Below are 19,957 nucleotides of genomic sequence, written 5' to 3'. Positions count from 1 at the left end.
TTAATTTTCTTTTGAACATAGAACACAGAACTAATACAGAATAAATCCTCCTAACATCCCGCTGCCTTCCCCAGAAGTTGCACCAGAAAGTAATCAGAAAACCTTGTTAAGATTTCAGGGTGGCTTTTTTTTAATGTCACTTTCCAAAAAGTGACTTGAACACATTTATTCTGGTTACTTACCCAATTTATAAAAAGAGCCTGAGTAAACTTAACAACTTCCAGTGTCACCAGAAGACTGATTGGAATAAGGTTGTTGTACAAGATTATAAATGTCAGCAGATTGTATCCAAAGTTGACAGACAGTATTTCTGCAGACCAAAAGACACAGGACATCAGCAGACAGAAGGCAGAAGTCTGAATGGTACAGTACAGGGGCAATTATCTTCTGGCAGCTGGCCTCACCAGATTTAGTAATGCTAAAATAATCAGCAACTGTGCTGAGGCCTAGTATAAAGGCCTTTTATATGTGTACTATTGAAATCAATATTAAAAACACCCACTGAACACATGCCTGGATACACAGCATACTATGCCAGGTGAAGAAGGGCAAGATTGGTCAGACTATATATTAGAGAACAGAACACTTTCTGAACACTTTTCGCTAAACAGATGGCGAGAATTATGATATTCCACACTACAGCCCAAATTTAGAGATTTATCTGATGTGTCAACCATTCCAATTAAGAGCCACCAATAACACTAATCACAAAACTTTACCTTTCAGAATGTGCATACTTGTCTCAGTGGAGTTTCAAAATAAGACAACTAAAATCTGTTCTAAAAATTTGCCAGCATTGGTAGAATTGAGAAGTTATACTAAAGAAATCCAGGAGAACAAGTTGACTGCTAAACAGAGACACAGTAAATGAACGAAAGCCTCCTGTTTAAGCAGCAGAGCTGTTATTAACAGTGACAGCATGGGGCAAATTGCCTAAATGTATCTGTCAGCACAACAAAACCCAAAGGGAAGAGGAAGCACTTATAGACAGGGACAGGAAAGGACAAGGCTCAGAGGAGACAGAGGATGAAGGGTCCTGTTCATGGTGCTGCCGCTAGCCTCTCCTGGCTGTGTATTTGTTCTTCACTCCCCTTAAAGCTTAGGGAGGCTCTTCAGTCAGCAGGCAGAGCACCCAGCACAACGGGGTCACAGCCCACAACTAAGGGGTTTTCAGGATTACAAACAAGTTACTAAGAAGATGGGGAAGCAAACTAGTAAGAAAGAGGAGCCAGGAGAAAGCTGATGAAGCCTAATGAAGATCAGAGCAAGACTTGAAGTTTGGAATTTTACCTGCAAGAGCGCAAGCATACATGAGCGCAAGCATACATGAACTCACACTTGATAATGGAGAAAAAGGTATTTCCGATAGAAATGTTACAGAACTTCGACATTTAACAAGAAATTTATTTATCTACTTGCTTAGTCTTTTCCATGTGTGGCAGTTACAGAAGTGATGGAAATTGTGTATTCAGTTTACAAAAAAACCCATCTACACAGACTACTGTGTCATCTTAGTTTAGCACAGGTTGCACCTGTTCTACACTAGCACAAGTTCAAGAGTTTGTTCCATTCATCTCCTTCAATATTACTCTATCACTGGAAGGCACAAATTGAAATTTTCACATGAAAAAACAAGGGCGAGGGTAGGCAAAAAAACTTTGAAAGTTGCTGATACTGCTACTATAAGACATTACAAATACCTGAAGAGTCAAATATGAGGCACTTGCACAATCTTCCTATATGCTTTTTTCCCCATTACTGTCACAATTGCAGTTTTTAAACTGCAGAGGACTCCCTTTGCCATCTGTTTTGCAGTCAGCAGCAGAACAACCATTTGCAGTTTGTGAGAATTTTTTCAGATGTGCGTCTCAAGACGTCTGTAACAACACATTTTATAGCTAGCGAATATAACCACCTCAAGTCAAAAGTCTACTGGCAAACAATTTATTTCATCCTTAAGTGTTTGCTTAAGGCCCATCTTTGATATCTGAACTAAAAAATTCAAGAAGTAGGAATGAAATCAAACAAAACCCTTCAATAACCATGCTAAGAGATCGGTTCTCATTACAATATAACAGAAGTCAGAAGCCAAAAAGACTGAAGCATTATCCAATAAACAGAAAATCATAACATTTAGCCATTTTCTCTACAATGAGAGCAGATGAGCGTTTCTGACTGAAAAAAAAAAAGCTAGAGAAATATCTTGCTTCTGTACATAGGCATAAAGCTCAAGTCAGCATCATCAAACTGATACCTGCTATCCTACAGTCCGATACAGCCACACATAATACATGAGGCAGCAGTATGTGACCTGCTCTGAAAACAACTTTATGATGGCATCTCCACAGAGCTGAAAGAACTTGAACATAAAAAAATCCAAGAATAACTCTTGCCCCTCTTCTGATTCTGCCCTGCTCCCTAGGTGGTAGCCCAAAGATATCTTCCCAATCTTCTGAAAGTCTTATTAACAGCAGCCTCACTGGAAAGTTTACCTTACATCAGCTTGTATTAAAGAAAATAAAAAATTGGGCCATCGGTAAGTCAGCAACTGGCTTTATTTCTTGTGTTTCTTATTTTATGCATTCATTTAGCTTTGCTAAGAGCCTGGCCATCCCTAGCACACTGCCTGCATACTCACTGTTGGAGCCAAGGTACCAGACGACTTCACCATGTGTTCTGTTCCACAATAAGGCACCTACAGAACTCACAAGGGCCATCACCAGGAGAATACAGAACAAAACCAGAATCTGCATGTTGGTCACTTTCTCCACATTTGATCTTTTCAGAGGTGCTTTGGTTGAGTTCTGAACAGCAGCAGCAAGAAGAAAAAAAGAAAAATAATTAAAAAAGGAGTCAGGCAATGGCTTATACAGGAGGAAACTGCAGAGGTAAACTCAGTCTTTATTTTTAGCGTCCACAACAGGACTTGCTACTTCAACCCTATTTAGCTCAATATGGAACACAAAGTTCAATGAGGTAGTAATAGGAGACAATACTCCAAAACCTGACAGGAGACGAAAGGAATAGAACCATTCAGTTCTGAAGACCTAGCACTCATCTGCTGGCTGCCCATCCCACTGATGGGCAGCAGAGGTGAGCAACACAAGCATGTTGCTGGTCTCTCTGGATATTTCCTGCCATTAAGGCAATAAAGCAACTGTAGTCTTAACCTAATAATCTCCAGGTGTTAAAACTGTAGGTAGCCATTACCATCTCCTCAGCTTTTAAATTTAAATATGGTCCAGCTACCAAATAAATTAAGCTAAAATACAGCTGGTTTTGCTTACATACTGAAGTGTTTTAAGACAAATTCTTCAATGTTTACGCTTGTACACATGCAGCCTCAAGTAAAACAGTCCTGTTTTATTCCTCAAGGCCTCCAGGTCTTAAACAGCTACAATGAGTCAATCCATTTCAGAACATCAAATCCAAAAGACAAACAGAACACAGGAAAGACCAGCTTTTATTGGAATGTGCTCTGTATCTCCTTAAGAACTTTACCTGCATGAGTTTTGTATCATGTCCTGTATACACAACAATACCCAAGACCCATTGAGTGTTTCTCAGCTGTGCACCTCTTAGCAGGATCTGGTCTGGACCAACAGGAACTGGGCTGCAAAGCAAGAAGCATGTAAATCTTGCAATTCTTGGTAACATTTTAGGATAAAGTAATTCTCCTTTCAGCCTTAATCCTCCCTCAATTAAAAAAACACATCAACAAACAACCACCTATAAAAAAGGCAGAAAGTAATATAATGAACTTAGATTGTCCACATAACCCAAGAGAGCACTGAAACCTCTTTCAATCTAATACCTAGTAAACCACAAAAGGGGGAAGGTGATACAAGGGAACTGTTCTAACTACCCTAAGCCTAAGAATTTACATGGCAGCCATAAACTTATTCTGCACTTAACCTTGGCTTGTATGTTCTTGCTCACATCAACCACAGAGAAGCATCACACTCACAAAAAGACTACTCACACTATACCTATGCATGTAACACACTATAACCTCACACATGTCATTAAATAACCATTTGGGGAAAACTCTACGAGCCATATGATTTTCAGGTGGGATGCAAGTGATCTATTCTCACATGTGTCACTATTCAGCTGAGTGGCTCAAGCAATACAGTTTCTGTATAGGAAAACAGGTACGGCCAGATGAAACTTTTATGTTCCTATTGACCTTTCAAGTTCTATCAATTCAAGTACTAAAACTAAGTTCTCTACTTTCAAGAGTTGCAACAGATCAAAGTCATACTCCACATTCTGGGGGAAAACTCTACAGATCCAAACTTGGTGTGGCCTTTGGGTCTACTTGTTAAGAGACTTATTTCTCATTTCCTCTGCATATCCTCTGTAACAAGAAGGCCCTAAAAAAAAAATCATTTCCCCAACTCGTCTTTCCCTTTAGATGTTAGTTTTATTAAGAGAGCACTACCAACTTCAAAGAAACCAGCTCTCCCACAAAAAGCAGAAGACTTAGCAGAAAGACAAATCTGTGTTATCTTATACTGGTAGATGCTCTGATTAACAACTGTTAATTATTACTGTACCCCAGCAAAAACACTCATGCTGCCAGTGTTGCAGACTGAAAGCACACATGAAGCCTTTTTCCTAACCAAATGAATTTATGGCTTCATTGTCAAGTCAATACCTTTGACCATCTAAGCGCAAGTTTCCTGTGAAGTCATAAAGATGACGGTTGGGTCCTTCACATTCTATCCTTCCAGATACTTTCATCAATTCTTCTCTTGACTGGAGATTAGCAGTTTGAGACAATCCCTGCAAAGTACAAGCCAAAGCAGATTCATGTCAAAAATTTTTATTAGAAGGCAACTTAGGAAAACGGAGCTTTCTTCCAACATCTTAGATATGAAGTGTAAGTAAAAGCATCTACGTTTTCTGTCAGGTTTGTTGGGGGGTTGTGTTTGTTTGCTTTGTTGTGGGTTTTATTCCTGCTTTTTTAGTGGGAATTCAATAAATCTTTCCTGTAAGGAATCATAGAATGGCCTAGGCTGGAAGGGACCTTAGAGATCATTTAATCCAACCTCCCTGTCATGGGCAGGGACACCTCTCAACTAGATCAGGCAACACATGGGGACCAAACGAGGATCAAACTCATGGCCTTTGTGTTATCAGGACCACGCTCTAGCTGACTGAGGTAACCAGCCCCCTATTCACTTCCTGCTTATATAGGACTGTTTTGTAACTGTCTTGTGTAGATGGATTTATCACCTACACGATCTCTCTGCGACCAAGAGGAAAGTTCCATCTACAAAGCACAAAACCGCACGTGTACGGGACAAAGTGAGAGATAAGCAATAGGAACAGGCCTGGCTTTTCTCTCATGGTGTAGCTCTGCTGCTAAGTAGAGTCACTCCGAAGGGCAGTCTCTGGGGTCCCTGCAGCCATTATACTCTGATCCTACTCAGGGTTCATTACCAACCCATCATGCTACTGTAACCTAACATATTGCTACTCCAGCTCAGAGTGCACATACAACACTCCATTGCTTTTCACCTGCCCATTAACACCCCTACTTGATTCAGAGTGATCTATTTTCAGTATCATTTTCCAGGTTTTGACTGTAGCGCTGCAAGCCAGAATAAGGCCTTAAAATGCCTTGCAACTTTATTTTCTTGATTTAACCATGTGTCTTGAAGCAAATAAAATTTGACAAGAACTCAAGATCTGATCTACTGGGCTGAATAAGAACAGTCAATCACATTTCTACAAAAGTAAAAAACAAGTAGCAAGTGTACAGCTTGTTAAAAACAAATAATCTCTATTTCAAAACCCTAATCCAAATTCATTTTCTATAATCAAAGAAGGCAAGCATTCTGAACTATTTCTAAACACCATAATCAATAATATTTCTTTAACACAACTAAAAAGATTCAAATAAATTCCACTACTTATCACAAGGAGAGAAGAAATTAACTTAAATGTATAAAAGGTCCTTTAGAGCACTCCACAGAGGCAGAAGCAGACAGACTGGCACTTCTAACAGCCGAAATCGCAGCTGATCACAAGCACAGCTGACTTTTTTTCCCTAATACAGCACTTCAGTTCCACTTACTGGACATTCAGCAAAACACATCCAAAGTCTGCTTGATTTGCCTTTGTAGGCTTGTAATACTTCCTCCAGATTAGTTCCTTACACTTGCATATGAAGCATTACTCTTGGCTTTGCTTCTGTTCAAAAGGCAGCTTACAGCCACCTGGCAAGAGATACGTGGGTTTCTTTTAACAATAGTAACAAGAATTAAAAAAGAAGTAGTTATATTCTTGACAGGCAAGGCAGACCCTGCTTTGTGGTTAATATTAGATACCTGAACAGAAAAAAAAAAAAAAGGTGAAATTCAGTCTGTTTTACCTGTCGTATTTTAAGATTTGTCTCCCCGTCGAGATTAGCTGTTTCAATATAGCACATGGCTTGTGGTTCACTGTAAGAAGCATCAGATTTGCAGTGTTAAGACTCAGTACTTTTAATATACTACTTCTGCACAAAAATGATCCGTAATACACTCCAACAGACAAAAATCCACATCAGTAGTATACAACCATGAAAAAAACAGCTGAAAGCACACGGTTTAGAGATGTCTTTAGACATGAGCACTCATACAACAGACTACAGAGAACGACAAGTCTAAATCAGAAGGTTAGTAAGAATTTGACAAGTCATTATAAACTTAGATGCCTGAGGTGGACAATTTTACATTGCAATCCGTAACATGGCTTCAGATTGCAAGAGCTATAGATAAAACACAAACTACTGAACAGTGTGCTTAGATGAAGAGTGTGCTCTTTGCTATTAGATCCTGTCTGTGAACCGCAAACACAAAAGGTTGTGGCCACAACATCACCTTGAAGCTGAGGGACCTGTGGAGGCACATCTGAAGTTCGTGCTAACCAGATTTTTTTTATTTTTTAAGAAACAGAAAAAAGTACAGTAAGATTGAAATTCAGGGCTGTGATCTGCATCTTTCAGAGATGCTTATGCCCTTAGCAATACTGGCACGAAAACCTCAAATCTTCCTTACAAAACTGAATTTTCCATTAATCGAGCCCTTATCTAACATCTAACACTGAGGAGCTCTATGGAGATAGCACCTGTGATAAAGAACGGTACTACAGTCATTGATCTTTTCCTAATAGGATCCTTAAAATTTGAAAACCTCTGTATGGCACCAACAAAACTATTTTTTCCCTGATCATCTTCTCAGGCTGCTAAGGAGTATCAGTTTCCCATCTGGGCTCCAATAGGTGCTTCTTCAGCATATCACTTCTTATATTTGAGATGTTGCTTCTTCTCTTCTAAAGTGTCCAACTGCTTTAACCACAAATGTACTTAATTAGCAGGAGAGTGTGTAATAAAGGCTCCTTAGGACAAAAGCTGTTAAGCAACAGGCAGGTGTATTTGCAACCTAGTAAAAAGCTACATTTTTCTCTCCAGTGAATTTTTCTTTAAAAACAAAGTTGAGAGACTGTTGTCTTCTATACAGGCAAGCTAAATGTGGACCCAGGAAAGACATAGATTAAGTCCAGCTTTATTCCAATTTTATTCGTGCCACGAACACCTTATCTGCTACAACTGAACTGGTTAACTCAAGAGGAAAATACCTCTTCCAATACAATTCCTCTCCTGTCCACAGAAATGTGGAAGTGTTTTCACACAAAGCTGTGTTTAGATTCAAGCATGTTTTTCTTTCATGTAAATTTACTCCCTAGGTAAAATTCATGTGATGTCTCCTTTCTTCTATGGGGAAAAAAAAAAAAAGACTGAAAGTAAAAATAACTGGTTTTCACCTCTGACAGCCAGCTCAGATACAGAAAATTAACACATACAAGCAAAAGACCCCAAATCCCTTCAGAGTATGCAGAGAACTCTGGTGAACTGAGGACATTTAGGATGGTTATTTAAAAGAATCACGGGAATAATATCAATTGGAAAGCACAACTACCACAGAAATTACTGTTTACCTCAAGCAAAGCTTCTCCTAAATCTAGTTAAGGTTAAACTCTCTAGTTATGTGATTATCAGTGACAGCAAGTTAGTAGAATAACGTGGAACAAAAAGCTGGCCCATGCAAGTTAAGACATAAATCAGAAGGTTTTTTAGTATAACACATCAGAGAAGTTCTCAAGTAGAACAAATACTCCTCAGTGCTGAAACAACAGCAAGTTAGTGATGTCAAAGTGAGGCCTAACTACCTGCATATTAAGGCTGACAATTGTTTCTTTAAAATTTGAGTGTGGTTTTTAAGAAAATACAATATAGTATACCATGGAATAAAGATATCTCTTATACTTGATCATGTGACAGCTCCAAAAGACTGAGCTTCATCATATAGCTTTCAAAAAAATGAAAGCTCCCAGAAACTGCAGACGAAGATGGAGCAGAAAATGCAGTAGCTTAAAAAATAAGTTCTCTTAGATCACTCAACTTCTAAGGGAACAGTAACCCAGAGTCCAAAAGAACCTGAAGTCACCACTGAGAAGCATACAGACAGGAGGAAATTATGGAGAAGAGTAAGACATCAAAGTTTGGCTATTAAAAAAAGCATGTTTAATAACAGGAAATGTGCTACTGTCTCTTGTTTAACTCTCGTCTAAGCAGAAAGTGGTCTTGATTTGGCCTCAAGTTGTTCAACACTACAGAACCTAGATGAGCAGCCAAGTATCACTCAAAATGCTTTTAAGAACTAAGCACCAAGATTTGTTGGCCAGTTTATCAATATAAAGAGGTTGTCCCATATTTCACTAAGATGAGAAGGACTCAAGATGTCACTGCCATGCCAGGGATGGGCCATCATTTGTTTATTCTTTTTAGATACAGCAAATGTAAGTCCAAAGGCTACTTTGCAGGCTAGTTACAGGATGCCAGCTGGGCTAGCCTCTTAGAATTAGTGCTCCAAAGCAGAAATCCTTCCTGTGAGGCAGGAAAACACATTGAAAACTCAGCGGAATTAACTGGAGGCTATAAAGGCCACAGAGGAACTGACTGCATGAAGCTTGTACAGTAGATTGAACTTCAGTCTTCTAACTCAACAATACACTTTGTGAATTACAGGTACACAATACTATAAAGTCATAAAGAAGCCTTCTTCAGAAGGTATCTACACTGCTATATGAATCATTGCCTAGTAAAGTACTGTTTTGACATTGATGAAATTTAATTTTAGATGTGGATTGAAATTAGAGCCATCTGATGTCTGGTTTCATTAATAGCAAATACAGAGTTTCGATCCTCTGCACCTCAGTTCATCAGACACATCACTTCCACACCCATTCAGGATACCTGGAAGATAAAATGATCATGTCTGCTGGAAGATGTTGCCCATTGGTGACCTTCACAATATCTCCTACCGCTACCTGTTGAGTCAGGGGCAGGAGTACAGTAGCATGGAAAAGAAAAACAAACAGTTTGCTTGTCTGGCATGTTAGTTTGTTATTTTCTTTCACCCAGTCAAAAGAACAGCATCATGCACAGAATAGCTAGAGATAGCGCTTCAGAAAGTCAGAGTACTTCTCACTGCAAGTTTGGAAGTATCAAACCTTTTCCTTTTCTGAAGGTAAAGTAAACAATTCTCTATAGAAAAAAAAATATACTCACTTGGAAAGCATGGATTTCTGTAGCTTGTAGTCATTAATAATTATTTTTCTATAATCCTGCCGTTATCCAAATTTGAAGGTTTTTTCTTTAGTCTTATTTAACCTAGAACAATACTTATTTTTCCCTTCTAAAACAGTTATCTTGAAACTTGACTTTTGTCAAGTATCAAGAGCTTTCCCCATTCCTTCTCCACCTTACCTACACAGTCATCACTATCATCTTCCCTCAGCTCTCTCTAGGTACACTGCTTGTACTACTCGCTAGCAAAGAGTGTTGTCTCTGCAACAGACAGTATCAACCAAATCTTGCCTGACCTACAGCCACCTGAAACGTGGAGAGTCCTGATTTCTGAAACACTGAAGTCCTAAGAGTTTCTGCTACCTTTAACGGGAGTCACACATGCACAGCACTTCCAGTCTAAGAAGAACCAGGCAGTATTCTCAAAACAGTAAGACTTGTCTGATGACTATCAGGCTGTTTAGCACCAATACACTGCTGAGAGTCTGAAACAGGCTTAAAGGATTTTTCACACATCAACATATAAAAGTTGAAATGGATAGCATGTTCGAACAGGCAGATTCATTAGTCTTACTCTGGACTCGCTGAAAACAAATTCCCTTCAGGAAAAGCATCAGATTTCCACCTTAAAGCAAACAAGGTAGATAGTACATAACTGTTATTCCCTAACAATAAATGCATGCCTGGACAACACACATTTGAGACAGGCCAACTGAAGAAGTGTTTAACTGCATAAGAAAAACAGATTCCAGGCTCTGCTTTAAATATCTTCCACGTCCTCACTACAAATATCACACAGAACAGCATAAACAGACATTGGCATTAGCCACTAGAAGCCCTGGCCAGCTTCAGTTTCTACTATAGCCTAACACTTGAGCAGGACTGCTTTCAGGTCTTGAGGCACATCTCACTTCCCAGTGGTTTTAAAAGCATGTACCTTCTCCTCATTTATCAGTTAACAGGGCTAATTTTGTCCTGAAAAGGGCATTAAGAGCCACAATTAGATCAATATATCCTGAGGGATTTCAGCAAGTTCTAGAAATGAAGCTCACCAGGTCCTGGCAAAGGGCTTCACAGAACACAGGTCCCGAGTGTCTGAGGTAGCAGCAGGGCCTGTGTTCCTTATTTGAGCAAAGAGCTTCCTAGTCAGCCTCTGAACTTTTTAGCAGAGGTAGCAATATAAGTCTGTTAGACTTTCAGAAGAGGTAAAGCATTGCAGTGAGAGTTACTCTTCCAAGATATGGACTAAACAAAACATTACTTACACCCTAAGGCATATTACCTGCCCAAGCAAAACCAGAACATTTCATTAGCATTTGATGAAACATAGTATTGGGATTTAAAGGTGGGTACACATGGGTGCCTTGCACAAGGCAATTTTCATTACTGCAACAGAACAGATCTCTCCCACCCCACGTCTCAGGGAATTCTCACATAATGTACATCAGTTCTAGGCCTCCAAATTTATTTTGCCAAAAGTCACTCTTGCACATCTTCTTCCATTCCCTCCCATTATCAATTGTACTTACCTCTTTCCAAATAATGTTCTGCCACATCCCATTTCTTAGAACTGGAAAGAAAGTTTAAAGTTAGGTTAGAATAAACAGGCAAGAGCCGAACAAATATCAAAACTGTATCAGCAGTAATGAACATTGACCAGAATGGGAATTAACACATGGATTAGAAAAGTACTTCTCAGAAGCTGGGATCACACACTTCTGTCCACAGCTGTAGGCATGTGAATTCAAGAAAAAGGAAGAATTTGCCCTTAATATTTACGTAATTTTTATCACCTGCTAGACAACAGTTGGTGGCCTGATTTATTCTTGGCATTGCTTCATACTAACCCACAGATGGGCAGCGTTGTTACTTGTTTGAGAAACAACCTTCCTTAAAACAAGGGACATGACTTCCCACTGTCAGTCAGTATCAGGACACACGTTTACTCTGTGTATAACTTATCAACAGAATTCTCACTTCTCACCTTTTTCCTTGTGTTTTATTCATTATGTTTTGACTCTGACACATCCAATTTCACTACCCTATCAATTGCCCTTATAAGACTAAAGCTTAATTGTCAAGAAGCCTAAAAATCCTACTGAAAAGCAAACACCAGCTTTGGCAGAAAGAGAATCCTAAATGCTAAAGTTCACAATGAAGCAAAAAAAGAAAAGGTATCAAAATAGATCTTTGCTTCTGTAGTGCCCAAGTCTTATACTGCTGTTCTAACACACTCAGTGGTCATTTACCCTGGAACCTCCTCTTCCACTCAAGTAGTTCTTCTAGATGCTTCTACACATACTTAATGCTACCCTACTAGCCTAAACAGTTAAGTAATCATTGCTGAGTAATCAAATTCAGTCCAGGTCTGAGGCACACCAAGTACACCTAAACAAACTAAAACCCTTCACTGAAAGTAGCTGCAGCCAGTTTTCAACAATATTCAAGAAGTATAGTGTGCAGCAGATGGAAGTTGAAGAGATCAGCCTCGTACTTCGAATATGCCCAGTTTTCTCCTCAGTTCTATGCAATTCACATACACAGTTCATTTGAAACTCCCAGAAGATAACAATTCTGCTGAATACAGCCTCAGTCATCCTGCTTAGGCCACTCCATGAACAGAAATACAAGGTTTGTCAGATGAGAACAAGCACAAGAAATCCATTTTCTCAATTCCTGTCTTCAGGCCATACACTTTGGAGTATTAAATACTGAGATTTAACATGACAGTGGATAGACCACAGCAAGGTAAACTATTTAACAAAAAATAGGTGGTCAACAACAAAAACACTGCTAGTGATAAGTCTAAACTTCTGAGCTTCCACCCAAACAAGTACACACAGTTTAGAAGAACAGTTTTGTCACATCTCTTCCTTCTTCTAAGCTGTGCTTGAATTGAACTCAGGCCTTCTCCAGAATCTCAAGTGAAAAAGCCACATACCTTCAGCCTTCACTCAAAACCCAAACCCTCAGAGAGGAACTGCAACGCTCAGCATCTCCCATGCCTTGCTTTAAACAGCTCCCTGTTCCACCAGAAAAATTCTGGATGTGTTTCAGCAAACAGTTCACACTGTTGTATATTCACATGCAATGATCATCTATAGTTTCAAGTCCCAGGTACTTGGTCTTGTACACTATTTAAAAAGATTTAGATTTCATGCTTACTGAAACCAATTTAACTATCACAATTAATTAGTCAAGCAAATCACCCAAGTAACTTTTTTTAACTCATAACCCCACAACTCAAGAGAAATCTTCCATTTGACATGAAATAGTTGAGAAGTTTTGGGGTTGCAATTTTGCACCTTTTACCCTGCTTAACCCAATTTTATAGGAATACTCCAAAGGACAAAAAAGTAAATGTCTATACTATCTAGAATATTTATTGCAGAGTAAAATTGATGAATTATTTATTGTCAAAAGTTATTTCGTTAAAGTCATGAAGAACAAGTACCTAAAGCGACTGCTCCTACTCAAGAAGAGTTTAAATACAAACCTTCTATTAAGGCTTTCTAACAGTGAAAATCAGTGTACTGATGTTCTATATCTAGGGCTTAATGCTGTCACTCGCATCTCGGTGTGCAGGGACACCTGAATTACTGCTCCTGAAGGCAAAGCATTTCACCTTGGTCTTGTGCAATAGTTTGCTAGCCCTGTGCTTGTCTACTATTTGAGGGCATCCCATACAGTATTAAATGCTCATGGCTTACTCTATAATTTAATAATAAGAGGATCAATACATCATAACAGTTATTGCTGAGTTCTCTACATCTATGCAATATACTGCCCACGGGCTTCACGTGGGATTACATTTAGTCTGGTCTCTAGAGTCAATGTCATCTCCAGACGCACCATGTGAAGCCATGCCAGACACGGAACACTGGCTCAGAGCCCAACATTCTCCAGCTCCTAATGTAAATGCCCACTTGCAGCAGAACTTTCCATTAAGTTTCCTGCAAATAGAATTTATTTCCTACATACTAAAGCCACTTGGCAAAGCAAGCCAATGTTTGTAACAGCAAATTTAATATAGGAAACGTGCTTTGAAGATACAGTACTGTTCAAAATACTAAAAATGAAAATAAATACAAAGCCTACGTGCATGCTACTGAAGCAAGCATCTGGTCACTGCAGGAAAGCAGCCAGTACATGTGTACTTCTGAACTGCTCTATACTGACTGCATTCACTAGACCTCCCTTAGCTATCAGAGTAATCTAAAACACAAATACAGAACCTAAATTTAATTCATCTTAACCTCCCTGAGCATAAATTAGCTTTTCATTCTCATATTACAACTCTCAAGAATAAGCCTCTTCAGGCTTCCTCTTAAGAAATGGGAGAATGCAACTTTAAGCATCATTTTGCAAACTGTATTTAGAGTATTCAAATGTAAAAAATAAAACCTGAACTAAAACGTTTTTCTTCCAAGTGATGAAGTTCTGCTTAGCTTCATAAGAATACCTTGTGCTCTTTAAGGTTGTCTCTCCACAATTACCATGATAAACTTTCTTTGAAGTGTTTGTAAGCACATGTTCTCTAACTACAAATGAATTACAACTATTTTACCTCTAAAAGAACTGGCTGTAGCACAACAGACTGCTAATTGCTGACTTCTCATGACTAAAATACAGGGTTCTTGCACTAGAAACACCTTCCCAAATTTTTGTAGAGAACTTACCCTGACAAGTTAGTAAAGCAAAGCTTTTTGATGTTCATTAAATACAACCTCAATGATCAACTTAACTTCAAGCACGAAGGAAAAATAACTTGCTGAGAATAGTCCTGCAAACATTATGTCAGTCCACTGAAGCACAGAGCTAGTGGGTTGTTCAGTTCTCCACGTCCCTTTAATTATCTCTCTAGTTTTTTGACACTGAAGCTAGATGTATTTGGAAGGAAGGGGCACTACTGAGGGGTCAAATTCCTGGGTTTTCCACTTCATCTGTGGATCTTCACAGAGGAGCAGCAGAGGAGTTGTCTGACATGGGAACTCGGAGAACCCCCAGGAGCAGCACAGACAGACCACGGGGCAGCTATCAATATACGCTTCAAATTTGCTGCACAGGTTTTCAGTTAAGGGAGATGAAAACCAAATGATGTCTTCAGGTATTGAGTGTCAATACATCAGGGACACATGTAGGCATTCAGAGGATATCAGTGTTAAACTCATTCAGTGCCACCTCAGGAAAGTAAACCCACAAAATCCCCAGAGTTCCCCCTGTATTTTACAGGCAGCATTTACAAAACTACTTAAAACTCCTTTGACATCAACTTTTAGCATTTTAAGGGTTTGTTGGGGTGGGGGTTTTTTGTTGGTTGATGCAGTTATTTGGCATTTGTTTCATGTTTTTTTTCTTGTGAGTGCTGTATTTTTTTTCTTCATAATAATCAGAATAGTTTGGCAAGGGAGAAAATTCCTTGGTTTTCTTAGAGGAGCTAATAAGTGTATGACTTTGAACCACCTTGGAATTCTGTGAAGGTATAAATTCTAACAATCCTCCTCATGCCTCACCTTCAAGTGTCACACTATCAGCACCAGTCTGAACCTTTTGGTAAATTAAAATCCTAATGTATCAGTAACAATCTAGTCCAAGATGACATGCAATCCCCACAATCATGACTCTGTTTAAGCAACAGAATTGTCCAAAAGTAAGTGTTCTGGTATGCACTACTTGCACTTTAAATATTTAGCTTAAAGACTGTTTGGTCTTACCTATTGTTTTCTTTTTATTCACTGCACTGTCTGCCTTATGCCTTTTCTGCAAGAAAAAACATAACATTTAATTACACTTCATTACAGATTCCAAAACCATTAGAGGTAGAAACATCACATTGTTGCCTTTGTATTTTTTTCAAAAAGCCACACATCATCCAATCCAAACGATTTATAAAAGAATGTAACTTTAACATGAGTATCCCTGTTGGAAGTCAGCCTCAAACCCCCATCAACAGCAAAAAAAATCCCGTTAAGTCTCCAAAACTAGTTTTTTGGGGAAAAAAAAAAAATAATCAAATGGAACAATAAGAAATAGGATATTTACATGACAGCTGCACTATACATTCTATGTACTGTTTGTTTAGGCTGATTTATAAATTATTTTTATTCATCAGAACTTCACAAATCAGAAAGAGCTCTTAAAGAATACCTAAGGAAGTTATTGCAGATGTTCCCCAAAATAGTTAGCTCTATGCTAAAGTTGCTCCCTCCTGCATTTTCAAGTCCAATTAAAAAGGCCACAGAAGTGAGAACTCTACAGCATCTTTCCAGCCAGGTCTTTTCGATAAAAGTTGAATACACAATCTTGAATGGGTAGAAACAAGTGTCCTAACTTCTGCTGTGTTCCTGTTCACCATCTATCATGACAACAATCAATTTCACGGCATTCCAGAAATTCTAGTCGAGTTTAGAGCTCTGAAAATCAAAAGAGTATTTTGCTGATTTTCAGCAATGACTCAATGGGCTTCAGAGACTTGTAGTTTTGTGGCATTCTGTGGTTTTTTTGAAACACCTGGTCTTCAGCACAGCCTTCCCCATAATCATACTCACATAGTCTTCTATTATTTCTTTGATGCCAGCAACTGTTAAAATAAATAGCAATGGCACCAAGGTGGTATATCTTCCTGTTGGAGAGACATCTGGAATTTGCTGGGAACAGAGGGAGAAGAGATATTCATGTTGTATTTGCACTTTAAAAATTAGTTTCTAGCAAATTCTGAAGTTCTGGCAAAGCTCTCAGAAGAGAGAACACAGAGCTTACTGATTTGTGCCTGACTGATATTCACTTTCAGTGGGCAGACTAGCCCAAGCTCTCAGCACTTCTGAAGAAACTACTACCATAAAGTTAGAAGATAGATTTGTTGTACATCTTTTATTCTGTCTCCTCTCACTACAAGAAAATCATTCAAATGCTGTAATTCTCCTGGAAACAGTGATAACCTGGAGTATCTAAACAGTCAGCAGTTTTACAACACTCACATGCTTTTCTCAATAGCTCCATGCCTTCCAATACTAATTCTTGGGTTTACTTGAAGAATAAAAAGTAGCCTTATTTTGCAAATTACACTGAAAGAAATCTAAGTTACCTTTTAATTTGAATCGATAAATACCTCACTAATATTACTATTAAGGTATGTCAAAGAATTCCTCACAGTTAAGCATAACACCTTATAATACATTACAATTTCATTTTATAATCAAGACAAACCAATAAAACAATACCTGCAGTAAGGCAATGAAGAGGAAGAATGCATTTGCAGCTTTTCTTATCTGCTCATACAGGAATCGAGGTAGAAATGTCACCACACTGTACTTGGCTGTGCTGTAGGTTGGAATATTTCTGTTTTAGCACTTCATCAGAACATCATACAGGTATTATGACCAAAAAGTTTCAAGCAAGTGTCTGAAAGCCAGGATTAGAAATTAGTTCAAAGACCACACACTAAAGACTTAGATAGAATATGGAGGAAGTCGCCTGTGTTACAATGAAGAGCTGTACCAAACAAAAAGAGGCATCACACAGACCCAGAAGGCTCACAGTCTCACTTTAATCACTGGTACCTTTAGCACTGGGTGAACTATCAGATAATTTGCTACCCAGCCAAGCTTCAGCAATGAGCAGGCAATCTTCCCCTCCGGTTCCAAGCACTTACCCCTCATCAACACATGGCATTTCAGCGTTGGGGAAGGCAGAGCTGAACATGGGATAAATCAGAAATTCTGCAAATGCAAAATGCCTTATTTCCCAGTTCAGAACCACACTACTATTAGTTATGAATAATCCTCCAGAAGAGTATAAACTTTTTCTGATTAATCTTTTCTGATTATTTTTCTGGAATATCTATATTACTCTTTCTTCCACCTTGAAAAGAAAGTATACTGCACTTACTAGTCTCAACAATTTATGTCATTTCTTGTCTTCCTCATATCAAACTCATAATGAGCATGAATACAACTTCAGGGGGGAAAAAAGTGTCTAAAATTACAAAATGATTTAGCCTCTCAATTTTTTTTAGTCACTCCCATCCTGCCAAGTTCCCAAAACCAAGCTAGACGAGACTAAGCCTCCTAATCATGACAAGTTGAGTTTTTTTTTTTTAAATCAAAATATTCCCTTGGATACCTCATTGCTATGACTATATTAAAGAAGGAATTTGTGTTGTGCCATCAAGTCAAAACATTTATCAACAACATTCTACCATTTATCAATTTCACAGCTACTTGGTCCAAACAACACTCTTACTCTCATGACTGTGTTAATGCTAACACAATAACGCTCTTTTGAATGGACTTTATCCAAGTCACCTCATGTATTTTGTTGCTTAAGTAACACGACAGGTGCCTACAGAAAATAGGTACAGCCCTAATTAGAGTGGCACATTCAGCTGTTACCACACAGATCAGAAACAATGTGTATGTGTAAAAAGCACTCGTATGCTATTATTCAATAAGAAAGCTTCTTATGAAGAGCTAATTAATACTCTAAGCTGGGCAGGAGAATTTGATTAGCTTGGTTCTGAAGAACAGCTCCCTGAAAGACCAATACCCACAAATAATTTAAAAAGAAGCCTTGTGCTTCCTCCCAACAGACAGATACATTGTAAAGGACTTGAGAATAATCAAAGATTAGAAAGAATTTCAAACCTACAGGTGAACAGGTAGAAAACTGAGGCAGTTCACTCACAGCACAGTTTGGTCACTGAGGATGAAGATCTGGGAAGGTTAGCTCTCTGACCAGCCCCAGACACAGCTACCTTATCTTCAAAAGAAGGTCTGGTACCCAACTCCAAGAACACCAGGTCCTGCAGCTGACAGATCAGGTTGTGGCAGCAGGAGGAGGGAAGCACATGCAGGAAACCAAACAACACACTTTTTGCCTAAAGCAATAGCTGTTGACTATGCAAATCTTGCTAAAGCACACAAGTTTGATGTTTGCACACATGAAACAAACATGGGATGTCTGCTCTGTATCTGCAACTTAATTCACTTCAGTCATACTTCAAGTTGCAGCACTGTGCAAGTCAAGAGGAACACTACCAATCCCTGCGAAGTAAGTGAGTTGGGATACACGAGTACAGCTGAAAGTCTGGCCCCACTGTTTCTAAGGCAGTGCAGAGATTTTTCTGAAAGCAATCACTGCATAATTTGGAAGAAGTTTGTGTTATTCAAACAACTTAACTCTCAACTGTGCTACTAAAGTACTAAGGATTAGATAGCTATTTTCATAGCTCTCACAAAGTGGCAGCGAAGTGAGAAACCCAGTAGTAGTTTTCCAGTTTAGTTCCTCCATTTATTAGTGTGAACTTTTTGCATGAGAACTCCCTTAACTGCTATTTCCCATTTCCTGAAAACTTTTCAGGAAGTCAAGTTTACTTTCAATCATCTGTGAAGAGGCAAAGAAATTACTTCCTTGAGAAGTGTACACGTGCTGCCAACGCGCAGTTCAATATAGCTCCACTTTTTCCCAGCCAGCCATCTAAAGCAACCTCTGCCTTGAGAATTCACTCTTGATATGAACTTCATGTCCAGGCTTATCATCACAAAGAAAACAGGACCTCCTCAACACACATGGGATCTCATTTCCAGAGGTGATAAGTACAAACTGTTCTTGCCTCGGCAGCATTCACCAACAGCTCTCAACTCCATAGTTCACATATTTGAAATACTCTCAAATCTGAAACTGAAGAATGAGCACTGCTCAATGTTAGTGCTTTAAAACACATCAATTTCCAGGAACAATTACTAAAAAAAGCCAGGTACAGAAACCTGAACTGCAGCAGAAGAGCTGGGTAATTAAAAGAGAATGTTAAGGACTTAAACTCTTCTCACATCAAATGGCCTTCGTCTCCATTAACACGTACAAAAAAGATCAGATGGTCTGTAACGGTGAAGAAAATAATAAAAAACGATTCAGAGAATCGCAGAATGTCAGGGGTTGGAAGGGACTCGAAAGATCACCTAGTCCAGTCCCCCTGCCAGAGCAGGATCACCTACAGTAGGTCACACAGGAATGCGTCCAGGCGGGTTTTGAATGTCTCCAGAGACGGAGACTCCACAACCTCCCTGGGCAGCCTGTGCCAGGGCTCTGTGAAAAAGTTTTTTCTAATGTTTTTGTGGAATCTCGTATGTTCTAGCTTCTACCCATTGCCCCTTGTCCTGTCATTGGACGTCACTGAAAAAAGCCTGACACCGTCCTCCTGACACTCCCCCTTGGTATATTTATAAACATGAATGAGGTCACCCCTCAGCCTCCTCTTCTCCAAGCTAAAGAGACCCAGCTCCTTCAGCCCTTCCTCATAAGGGAGATGTTCCGCTCCCA

At 39.0% G+C, this 19,957-nt stretch overlaps 1 protein-coding gene across 1 annotated transcript in view; it reads right to left on the bottom strand.

Annotated features, from left to right (window-relative positions):
• Window positions 1–16,956, bottom strand: part of ATP8A2 (ATPase, aminophospholipid transporter, class I, type 8A, member 2) — a 49,448-nt gene extending 32,492 nt beyond the window's left edge. Inside the window, exons 1-10 of the mRNA XM_009876721.1 lie at window positions 16,861–16,956; window positions 16,189–16,287; window positions 15,355–15,400; window positions 11,170–11,210; window positions 9,308–9,381; window positions 6,383–6,452; window positions 4,661–4,788; window positions 3,502–3,613; window positions 2,639–2,804; window positions 183–310 (exon numbers count right to left, since the gene is read on the bottom strand). Of these exons, the coding sequence (XP_009875023.1) occupies window positions 183–310; window positions 2,639–2,804; window positions 3,502–3,613; window positions 4,661–4,788; window positions 6,383–6,452; window positions 9,308–9,381; window positions 11,170–11,196 (705 nt within the window). The 5' untranslated portion in view covers window positions 11,197–11,210; window positions 15,355–15,400; window positions 16,189–16,287; window positions 16,861–16,956. The remainder of the gene's footprint in view (window positions 1–182; window positions 311–2,638; window positions 2,805–3,501; window positions 3,614–4,660; window positions 4,789–6,382; window positions 6,453–9,307; window positions 9,382–11,169; window positions 11,211–15,354; window positions 15,401–16,188; window positions 16,288–16,860) is intronic.
• Between the last annotated feature and the right edge of the window lie 3,001 nt (window positions 16,957–19,957).

The sequence above is a fragment of the Apaloderma vittatum genome, unplaced genomic scaffold (assembly GCF_000703405.1).
Source record: "Apaloderma vittatum isolate BGI_N311 unplaced genomic scaffold, ASM70340v1 scaffold8699, whole genome shotgun sequence".
Classification (NCBI taxonomy): Eukaryota; Metazoa; Chordata; class Aves; order Trogoniformes; family Trogonidae; genus Apaloderma; species Apaloderma vittatum.
Note: the sequence above shows the minus strand (reverse complement) of the source record. Positions and strands in the feature narration are given on the sequence as shown.